Genomic DNA, 11,513 nt, shown 5'->3' with positions numbered 1-11,513 from the left:
CTGCCTTCGGCTCAGGTCATGATCCCAGCGTCCTGGGATCGAGTCCCACATCGGGCTCCTTGCTCCGCAGGGAGCCTGCTTCTCCCTCTGACTCTTCCTTCCACTCTGTCTGCCTGTGCTCGCCCTCATTCACTCTCTCTCTGACAAATAAATAAATAAAATCTTTAGGGAGGCCTGGGTGGCTCAGTTGGTTGAGCGGCTGCCTTCGGCTCAGGTCATGATCCCAGCGTCCTGGGATCGAGTCCCGCATCGGGCTCCTTGCTCGGCAGGGAGCCTGCTTCTCCCTCTGCCTCTGCCTGCCTCTCTGTCTGCCTGTGCTCACTCGCTCGCTCTCCCTCTATGCCTGACAAATAAATAAATAAAATCTTTAGGGCGCCTGGGTGGCTCAGTGGGTTAAGCCACTGCCTTCGGCTCAGGTCATGATCTCAGGGTCCTGGGATCGAGTCCCACATCGGGCTCTCTGCTCAGCAGGGAGCCTGCTTCCCTCTCTCTCTCTCTCTGCCTGCCTCTCCATCTACTTGTGATTTCTCTCTGTCAAATAAATAAATAAAATCTTAAAAAAAAAAAAAAAATAAAGAGCCCACAGCAGGACCCAGTAAAGAGCTGGGATGGTTCCTTAAGAATCTTCAGGAGACTAGAAGACTTCCTACCCTCTCCTCTCTCTTCTCTACCTAGTCAAGTCTGTCTTCACATTCAAGATTCAGATACAATTCTGTAGAAGCCAGGAGACGCTTGCCACTGGCTCCAGCTAGAAATGAATACATGAGTGGTCTTTCTTCCTCGGTAACATTATTATTTGGGTACTTTTTTTTTTTCTTAAAAACACATCAACATACAATGCTATGCAGATTTTAACTATATTTTAGAAAATGCTTCATGTCTAGGCTTTTCAACTAGAATGCAAACAACCATTACTCAGCCATATTCTCTCATAAATACTTCGCTTCAGTAATGACAGCTAAAGTTGTCCTAAATCACAAATAGATTTGAGAACAAATAAATGAACAAGATGAGACATCTGCATTCTGTCGTGGGGTTGAAAGAGAATCGGAGTCTGTGTGAGGTCCACATGATTTCCTCCTTGCTCAGAGCATCTAAGGATAAGATTGCCACTCTCCTCATTCCCAACTCTGCCATCAGTGTTTTAGGAAATTGTGTGGTGGGAACAGTTGTTTCTCTCTTATTCTCAATGTCGTGGACCCAGCACAGCACCTCTGCAGCCTCTTTTTTAGAGAGTTTCACGAATTCTTCATGAGGACAAAGCTTGAGCGTATTGGGAGGTTCTTCTGGTTCACGTGGCCCCAAAAGCTGCACGGTGTCCTCAAAAGCTGCAGGATATAGCATGAATCATCAATTAGGATATCTGCCTTTGGGACCCAATTTTCACTTAAGAATACTGACAGAGGAGGGAGATGATGGGAAGATCTTTCAGCGCGTAGGGGTTATAATTATGTCCAACTTCTAGTGTAAGGAGGTGTATTTTGAGTAGGAAAGAACAGGATGATTTAGTAGAGGAAGCAGATCCCCCTGAAAATGCAAGTGTAGGTTTCTGAGAATTCTGAGGAAAATACTTTCATAATTTGGGATCATATTTAGCCTTTCTATATTCAGCAAAAACAGTTTGATTTTTCCAGTGGTCTTACTCTGGGGTTCTCATTTGTCCATGTGGAGCTTCTATGGTCTCTGAGCAAGAACTGCCTGAGTTAAGATTTACTGGAGTGCTGTCCCTTAGAAATGAGACTGAGCCACATGTGCCATTCAAAATTTTGTCATGTCCATGGTCAGAAACAAAAAAGAAACCAGTGAAATTAATTAATAGGGTATTTAATTAATAGGATGCAAAATCACATCCTCTCAGCATGTGTTACTTGGTCATGGCTCCGGCCCAGAGTCACTGGGTGTGGCTGGCAGCTCTGCTCTAAGAGAGAGTGCCTTCCTGAGTCCACTCCCAGCTCACGTGGCACAGACAGACACCCACACACGCATGGAGCGGAATCTCCAACTATGTGCACTTGTGACCTTCGTGGAGGAGACAGGCCGCGGTGGCTCCTCACCCAGCTGCGAGGTCAGTGACTTAAAGGAGAAACTCTAGTAACCAGCCCTACATTCCAGGGTTGACCAGATGGTTGTCTGTCAGTGACCCTAACATACTCTGGGTGTCCTTGCCCCCAACATGTGAACCAACCATTTTTCCAATGTGAGAAAATCCCTCCTACCATGTGGAGAAGTTTGTCTCTGACTCATCCTGACCTAATTCCTAGAGAAATGTAGGACTGTCAGACCCTGCGTGGCCTCCCTTAACTGAGACTGTGCAAGAAGCCGGGAAAGTCCTGAGCCCACCCTTGGAGGAATGAGGAAGAGCTCTTCATAGACAGAACTGAGCAGTTTGCCAAGAGCTAATGTAACAAGGTGTTTGTCCATTAAAGGAATAAATTTTCATGCTCAGTGACACAAGCCAACCAAGAAGTCTTTTACTTAAACGACAAAAGCAATGTTATCTTGTATAAAATTTTCAGTTTTCACATTTTACACTTTTTTCTTATTTCATTCATTCGTTTCCATTAGTTTTTAAATCACATTCTTGTGATAAATGTCTTTCTACACTGAATGATACAAACCCAACCTCTGTAGATGTAGCAGATTGTAAGTTCTTAAGGAAGCTAGATGTTCTGAACATTTCTTAAACAGAGACATGTACACTCCCTTTGTATTCTAGAAGATTCCACCAATGCAAGGTCGTCCAGGGTCCTGGGCTAGTCTCTGGTCAGAGGGTACATTTTCCCAGCAGAAGTCACCTCTGTTTCCAGGATTGGTGAACATCCTAATTAATAAGCATCAGTTCCTAATGACCATGTTGTATCTGGGTACAGGTACTGCGTTTGCAGATAAAATTGGGGATTAGATAGGATTTCTATCTCATATTTAGTTAACATGAAAATGAGTCCCTCGGTGCTATAGTGCAGCCTGCTGCCCAAAGGGGGTTCCATTCGCCTGGAGGCACACAAAAAGAAATGAGAGAATTCGGAGTTCAGATAAAAATTTTAACTTTCTTCTCAATTACTTAATGAAATGCTCAAGAAACCCCTTAAAGTGATACAAAAAGGAAGAAACTGATGCAACGTAAGACAAAGCCATCTCTCTTGGCCAGTTGGCGTCCAAATAGCTATTCCTCAGTCTAACGGTGCCTGTTGCATCGTATGTACATATATGAGTTTGTTAAATGAAATGAATCAGAATGATATCCATGTCCAGGAGGCCCAGCCAAGGTCTTTCTGTACGTCAGTAGCCCAGCTCACCCAGCTCCCCAGGCTTCGGGTGCCACCTCAGACTCTGCCGATAGCCTGAACTTTTCAGTTTGGTGTTCATGGTGATTCCTGGGGGCCTCAGATTATTCAAAGCTCCTATGACTTCAGTTTCAATTCCCATTTGCTGAGTGATCTCGGATTTTTTTTTTTTTTTCAAAATTGTCTCCATTCCATCCCCGATTTAAGAGGAAATGATAAGCCTGCATAAGGACCAGCTCATGTATTAATGAGAACAGAGCCGAGGTCATCATATTGGAGCTCTGTCCGACCAGCACATGTGTCCTGGTGGGCACCCCTTCCCCATGAGGGACTAGTTGAAAAAGCGTATTTGGTACAGTGAGAAAGCTAGAGTTTTCTATTGCCTTTAGTTTATTATTATTTATTATTATAGTTATTATTATTGATCAACTCTGAGATGTCAGGGCTAGGGTTTGAACTTAACCTCCGTAGCGGATCAAGTGTGCCGCTGGTGAACTTGGCTTAGAGGCTATTTAGGTTCTAGTAATATTTTTAATTCAATCTAGGTCAGAAATCTTCAAGAGTTTTAATAGATTGGGCACTTGTCAGCTGTTCTCCTGATCATGTTTTTGTGACACATGGGAATGAGTAAGCACTAAAAAGATCTAAACATTAGAAGTGAAATAATACTTGTGAGAACTAATATTTCCTGGGTGCCTGTTCGTTATGTGTCGTGTTCATCCTGTGTTTCTTCCCGGCCTCCTGTGTGGTCTGCACTCTGCCGAGAGCTACTCTTCCCTTGTGAAGAAAACACTTGTGCTCTAGACAGAGCGACTTGCTGGATTATCATTCTGTCCACCAAGATAGAAAGGGTTAGAAGCAGAACAGATCTGATGGGGGAAATCAAGGGTTTAACTCTGTAGACGTTAAGTTTGTGAAGTCAATGGAGTCTTTGGCTGGAAACGTTGGTTGTGCAGCTAGAGCTAAGTGTGTCTGGAGCTCAGAGGAGAGTTCTGGATGAGGGCTACTGTCTTCAGAGTTGTCCGCCATGATGTCCCTCGCCTGTGAAAAAGTTACCAGAATTGTCACTATGTCACAGATGCTGAGACTGATGCCCAGTGAGATGAAGAAGCTGGAATGAAATCATGGAGTGTCTACAGGGGCAGAATCTGGGTTCACGTGCAGATATCCTTTAGTCCCCAGAGTCCACAATCCGCTCTTCTATAAGTAACAGAAGCACAGGGACCTAACTTGCTAGCTAACTGGGAAGTGGGTCCCCTCCCACAAAAGGCAAGGTGGCCTCTCAAAGGATGATGACCAGTTTAGTAAAAATTATATGTTAGTAATGGAAAGATGGCGGGATTATGGAGGACCCTGGAGGGGCCTTGGAGTTAAGTAGAATCTGGAAAATTTGAGACACCCATCATTAAGTGATTTCAGTTTACCTTTTACACTGGTGGAATATTTGCCCATATTAATGAAAGTTTGGACAAGGGCTTGACCTGCCTCCTGCCATTTCTGTCGCACAGATTTCAGAAAGACCCGAGGCTTGTCTTCAGGTTTAGCATATAAAATTGTTTTTCTTTTCTGCTTCCTCCAATTTCAGAACATCTTTTTCCAACAAGCCATGCAAAACACCAGTAATGAGTTCTTTGCCCACAGTGTCCAAAATCTTAAATGGGTTTTTGTTGTGTTTGTCTTCTGTCAGAAATACAAACACTCTTTCAACGATAGGCACAGCTTAAAGAGTTTTGCCCTGTCTCTAGAAAGTTCTGCATGATGGGAAATACCCCTGCAAAGGCTTTCTAACTGTTTCGCCATCTGCCCCATGAAGTACATTTTCTTTCATTATCTCCATTGAGTTCTCTGGACCCATCAAATTCACACTGGGCCATGTTTTAATGATTCATCCCCACTGAAGATTTCTGGGAGGAGCTTCTCATCTTTCTTCTATGACACTGGGCCTAATACTAACTTCCTGGCCATCTACTGCTTTCATATTTCTCTTTCTCACAGTGATGACGATCCTTTTGTAATATATGCTCCAAGGAAAGGCCATGTTATTGCCTAAAACTGTACATTTTTTCCACTAGATGCTAGGATCTTTTCTTTCTTTTATATTGAATCTCCTTGGTAAAAGTACAATGTCTTTGAATCCTTATCTCTGTACCCACATCTCATTCCCACATCTTTGTGCTTAAAATACTTATAAACACATAGATGCTTGCTGAATGTATAAATTAATGAATAAATGAATGAATGTGTCTAGAGTTCTAATATTTTAAGATCTTATCTCAATAAGAATTCTTAATTAAAAAGTCATCTGATGACTAATCTTTCAGTAAGGTAGATTAACTTAACACCAGGTTAACTTACTACTGTTTGGGATCATATTAGCTGATACGGTTGTGTGTCATGTCATTTCCATCCCTAAATTTTTGACGAGCTTTAATCTGATGGTAGAAATCCTTAAATACCTATTCTTTGTTCTTCATGTATTTTTATGGGATCAGTAAAAGCAGGAACATTGTTTGTCTTATTCATTCCTCTATAAACAGTCCATAGAGCAAGATCTATAACACAGTTGATGTATGTCAGATCTTTTTCTCATGACCTAGCCCACTAGCAATTTTGATGAAATTATGCAGTGAAATACTATTTTAACAAACATTTATTGCATGCATACTGAGTCAACTACGGTGATGGGATCTTATCTACAAATAAATCAGATGTGTCTAATTTTCTCATAAAGTTTAAAGTCCAGTGCAAGAAAAGGATAGATTTAATTCTTTAATGACAAGACAAACATAGTAAGAGTTACAGCTGAAGAACCATAGGCCACTGTGAGAACTGGGATTCTGAAATATAGTAGCAGAAATCAAAGTGGAGGGCGGAATCTAGAGTTGAGAGAGGAATCTGTAAGCTTGGCCACCACTGGAATGTTGGAAGTAAAGAAGAAGAAAACCCACGCTATTTCAGGTTTCTGGTCTGAATAGCTGGATGATAGTGGTGCCATTAACTAGGACAGGGGAAGTGGAAAGGGAAGCAAGGCAGGGGAAGGACGACAAGCTCAGCTCCCGCAGGGAACCATGAGTGCCTGTGTTCAGTAGGTACTAGAGAGTCAAGTGTGGGGTTCCAGCGGGTAGTCAGGTTTGGTATGCGTTTAGATTTGGGCGTATGAACGTGGTAGTAAACTACAGGGTTGGCTTCTACTAAAGCAAGGATTAAGAAGAGAGAAAGGCCTGGGATCAATCCATGAGAGTAACCCATCACCCTCTCACCCTGGTGTCATCCCATGAACCTAGAATTAATGTCAGGAAAGATGAGGTTCAGAAAATGTTCTTGCTTGGAAAATACCATTACCTGGTGCAGGAAGAGTTGCTACTCCAGAGTCTGTGTTAAGCTGACTTCCAGATGGCGGACCTGAGGAAAGATTCAGAACACAGAAATGGTGGCTTATCGTCTCTGGAGAATCTTGCCTGATGTGTTAGACCCTCCCTAGTGAACCCACCTTCTGCAGGCCTGCCTCCTAGAACCACACCTGTCACTGAGATACCAGAACTTTCCCCCGGATGCAGAACAAAGGAGTGTCTGCAAGTGACTCTCCCATTTCTGCTTTCTAAGATGAAGGGGTATTGAGACAGCATCCGAGGGAGAATCAAGAGATCTCTTAATTCTCCTGTCTCAAGATGGCTCCTGGGGTGACCACTGCTGCCTGACACGGGCATGCCATGTTGAGGGTCTAACTCAGAGCTGACCTGGACTTGGGAGAGAAAACGAAAAAGAACAGGTACGTGCCCATGGACACTCAGCTTTGCAAAGACTTATCGCAGCAGAAAATGAGAATGAGGTGACCCTTGGCCGACCCTCAGTTGGTGAAGTTTGTTTCCCAAGTGTCACTGAACAAGCCAGGATACTCATGCGAACCGTCTTCATAATCATCTGTGGGCTTCTGATCAGTACACTACTTCTCCCGCCCACCAAGGCCACCCTCTGGGGACGCACGTGCTGGGATCCCTGACCATCACCTCCGTAATCTGCATCCATCCTACTAGGTAGCAGAAGCCATAGCTGGAGGAGGAAAACAGTGGGAAGCTGCAGTTACAGTGTTTGGAGGCATAAAATCACCAAACCTGTTCATCGATCCTCTTGGATCACTTTTATGATTGTCAATTTTAAGGACAAGAATTGAGTTTAAATTTGTTGAAGGTCTTAGGAGAATCTCAGTATGACAGCACCCACCCGAGAAGCTTACTCCAGAAACTTTCAGAATTGGCATAAGCTAGCACATGAGAAATGCCTCCCGATCTTCATTTTGTAGTACTTATGGAAGACAGGATTTCCATAGACAAAATATGGTCCATTTCCCTCCTCTGAATGGAGGGGAGTCGAAGTGTCAAGGAGAAGGCAGCACACTACAGTTTCTCCCATCCTTCCCCTTGAGACTGGAGTCAATTAAGCATCAGTGAGTGCCAGAACATTCTCTGGAGGAGGCCTTCTTACGGCAACAGGAAGAAGGTCTTCTTAAATCAAGAACTTTATTTTAGAAAGATCTCTCCCATTAAAGTGCATCCAAATATTCTATCTCATTGTCACAGCCTGTGGACCTACAACAGTTGGCGGATGGATGAGGGAGAGATGAAGCCATGTCGAACCTGACCAGGGAGGCATCTTGTAATGACTAGAGAGGTGGACCCTGGGCTGCAGTGTCCTGGTGGGTTGGACAAGCGCCTCTAGGACTCTGCAGGGAGAGGAAGGGGGGCAGGGTGAGCTCTCTGGCTGTTGTGAAAGTATTCTAGATCCTGACCATTTTTCACTGGTTGTCTTTAATTTGGGAGGATTTGTTAAGTGAACAAGTTACTGAAAGAAACATGAGAAACTGACCATCCATCCACGGATGTTTGCTATGTCACCTGGAAGGCAGAGCCCTCAACCAATCCCCAGGAAAAAGGGCTTCTCGTTTTCAAAGAACATCGCTTTCTAAATGGCATTAGCCAATGCTGAAGAGACCAGGGGCTGGACTCCACTGGAGTGTGGAGGGACTAAGTGACCACAGAAGGGGCCGTTCCCCTGGTCTCGGGCTCTTAGAAGGACTGGAGGTCAGGGGCTGGGCCTCACAGAACGTTCTGCAGCCCAGAGCCACACTAGTGGACACTCCTGCTCAGAGGAATATGTGAAGAGGTAACTGGAAGGAAGCGTCCACTTAAAACCCTTACTTTTCTGTAGGCCCTGAATTTATTCCCAGGGCTCCACCATCCCTAAATATATTTTGTTGCTCTTGGAGAGCCAGATTTTGGAGAGATGTTAGAAAAAGTATCCGAGTCTTTATGTGAGATGACTACGAAAGTTCCCAGGTAGCCCCGGACTTTAACAAGAGAGAGAGACAGAAAGAGAGAGAGAGAGAGACTGAGTCGGTGCTTCGCCAGGGTGACTGGAGAATCAAGTACGAAGCTTCTCAGACCGGCTCATGAAGTCCCACAAAGGAGCTGTGGCACACTCAGAACGGGAGAAGAGCTTCAGTCAGAAGAAGGCTGCTGAGGTCAAAGGACCGGGAGCAAAAAGGAAGCAGAACACTTGCGGTCCAGCCCCTGATACAGAAATGGGGCCCTGCAGCCAGGAAACGGGAAGTTGTCTGCAAACTAACCTGAGCGAGAAAGAAATCAAACGTTGGGCACAAGGACACCGGCCCTCTGTGCCCTGACCCTTACCTGAGAGCTTCAGCTTCTCTGCGAGGAAAGAATCCTCTGCGCAAATAAAAGCAATAAGAATCTGGCAGGCCTGTGGCCCTTTCCGAATGATGGAGTCGATCAGAGCCCGGGCCTTGTCCGTCGTGGTAGCGTTTTCGCATCGCACTCTCTCCATCTCCTCCTGGTTTAGCACTTTTTGGTCTAAGAGCTCATCCAGCAAGCTGCTGAGGGTCCCGGGGCTCACTGAGCTGACAAACAGCCTCCGTCTGTCCTTCAGGATCTTGTCTACACGAAGCACAAGGATTCCTCAAGTCATGAAAACAGTCTCATTCCCCTCACGCCAGCTCCAAGGAGTAGCCTGCTTCAGATTCGATTGGAAAGACGTCCCTCCCCCCCCACCCCCTGAAGACCCCCGTGTCTCTCACTGCCCCCTCAGCACTGACCCTGGTCACTCACTGAGCAGTCTGAGGACAGAGGTTCTCTCCGGCCACTCGCCGCTGAAAACCTGGACTGGCCCCCACGTGCCCCACCTGCCTCAGCTCCACACAAGAAAATAATGAAGTTAGAGGCACCTGGGGGGCTCAGTCATGAAGCCTCTGCCTTCTGCTCAGGTCAGGATCCTGGGATCGAGCCCCGCATCGGGCTCCCTGCTCGGCGGGAAGCCTGCTTCTCCCTCTCCCACTCTCCCTGCTTGTGTTCCCTCTCTCGCTCTGTCTCTCTTTAAGAAATAAATAAAATCTTAAAAAAAAGAAAAAAGGTAAGTGATGTCCTATTTCCTTTCCTGGGCCACTTCTATACCCTCTATCACCCCAGAGCCTTTGACATTCAGCTGGGAACACAGAGCAGATCCAGGATACCAGCGGAGCCCCCCGGTTCCCTCCTGGTCCTGGCCTTGCCTTTCTTCAGGCTGTAGGGAGTCTCCGGGCCCTCCTTTTGCCCTCCCGCCTGCCCCCCAGCGGCCCCCACCCCCTGTTGTGCCCACTGGAACAGTCCCAGAGACCTAAAGACCAGCAGCGCCCCTGTTCCCCCAGACAGGCCCTTTTAGCCAGCGGGACACTCACCAGCCATGGCTCTTCTCTCTCAGCCTCAATGCGCATCTGAAACTGAAAGCTTACCCACCTTCCCTTTGAGCAGGGTGTGGGCGCTCGTTGAGAAATGCCCAGGGCTCCCGCACAGACATCCTGTTTTGTTTCCCGCCCTCCTCCGCCCCCACGAAAAACAGTTCCCAGAAACTCAGCCTGCATGGACATGGAGGAGAGTATCTTTGGGGGAATTTCTTTCCCGGCACTCTGATCAGGTCAGAGAAGGAGGGGAGCGGGGCTGGGAGAAGAACTGAAAAGTGCACTTGGAGTTCGACTCACAGTGCTGTCTCTCCCTTGCCTTTGGAAGGAGGATGTGTGATCTGAGAGTCACTCCTCTTCTGGCAGCTTAGTCCATGCAGGCTGTTAGCACGAAATACCATAGAGGGATGCTTCTGAAGGACAGGGATTGATTTCTCAGGGCTCTGGAGGCTGGAAGTGCGCTCTCAGGGGCCAGCCAGGCCAGCGGGGCTGTGTGTGCACCATGCTCCGGGTCACAGGCTGCTGGCCGTTCGCCCACCCCGTCCTCACTTTGCAGAAAAGGCAAAGGGTCTGTCTGGAGCCTCTCTTGTTAGGGCTCTGCCTTCAGGACCTCATCGGCTTCCAAAGACCCCAGCTCCTCCTACCATCACCTTGGGCATCAGGTTTGCGGCACACGGATTCTGGGGGGCAGCACGGACTTCCATTCTGAAGTGTTTGGAGAAGCTGGACGCCTGTGTCCTGTGCTCCAACCTGCAGATGTGGGCGACGTTCCTGCAGAGCCCTGTTGCTTTTAGGAGTGGAAGCTATTGGCTCCAGAATTAGAGTTTTCTTTCCTATTGCCCTCCCATGGCAGATGGCTCTGTTTTTAGGGACACCACAGAGACCACACTTCAAGCTCTGGACTCAGAACATCTGACAGAGCAGTTTAAATATCCATTCCTTCTAGTGCCTTATTATCGTGAAAGAATAAGTACCCAGACTTATTAAAACATCTTCTGTGTGTATGTGTGTGGGTGCGTGTCTGTGTGCACATGTGTGAAATATGAAAATTAAATAGTCATAGCGGTGGTACTGTTGTTCTAAAACTCTTGTATAATTAAAAACAAACTTGCCTTTTGACGTGAGTCACTAGCTTAGCTCCTGCATTCCAGGCTAAGTGTTAGGTTTCTATTAATTAGAATAAAATTCACTGTGCAGATTCTAATCTGAGCTTTTTCTCAGCGCACTTCGATTTCACTTTACTTCTTATCACACGCACTTGGGGGTGCAGGGAAGGTTCCAGGAAAGGAAGCAGGAATGGCAGGTTCTTTGCTTACCTGTCACTTTTTTTTTTTTTTAATTTTTTATTTTTGATAAACATATATTTTTATCCCCAGGGGTACAGGTCTGTGAATCACCAGGTTTACACACTTCACAGCACTCACCAAATCACATACCCTCCCCAATGTCCATAAACCCACCCCCTTCTCCCAAACCCCCTGCCCCCGGCAACCCTCAGTTTG

The 11,513-nt window shown here is 46.2% G+C and overlaps 1 protein-coding gene across 3 annotated transcripts in view; it reads right to left on the bottom strand.

Annotated features, from left to right (window-relative positions):
• LOC132029007 (caspase-1-like) overlaps positions 1-10,120 on the bottom strand; it is an 18,173-nt gene extending 8,053 nt beyond the window's left edge. Inside the window, exons 1-4 of one of the 3 annotated variants that reach the window (XM_059418451.1) lie at positions 10,012-10,120; positions 8,972-9,235; positions 6,627-6,686; positions 1,213-1,328 (exon numbers count right to left, since the gene is read on the bottom strand). In XM_059418451.1, coding sequence (XP_059274434.1) covers positions 1,213-1,328; positions 6,627-6,686; positions 8,972-9,235; positions 10,012-10,018 — 447 coding nt within the window. In that variant the 5' untranslated portion in view covers positions 10,019-10,120. Of the gene's footprint in view, positions 1-1,212; positions 1,329-2,446; positions 4,326-6,626; positions 6,687-8,971; positions 9,236-10,011 lie in introns of those variants that run through there. The other 2 variants (XM_059418452.1, XM_059418453.1) reach the window with 2 other exon arrangements.
• Positions 10,121-11,513: the final 1,393 nt, after the last annotated feature.

Source organism: Mustela nigripes, chromosome 1 (assembly GCF_022355385.1).
Source record: "Mustela nigripes isolate SB6536 chromosome 1, MUSNIG.SB6536, whole genome shotgun sequence".
In the NCBI taxonomy this organism is placed as follows: Eukaryota; Metazoa; Chordata; class Mammalia; order Carnivora; family Mustelidae; genus Mustela; species Mustela nigripes.
Note: the sequence above shows the minus strand (reverse complement) of the source record. Positions and strands in the feature narration are given on the sequence as shown.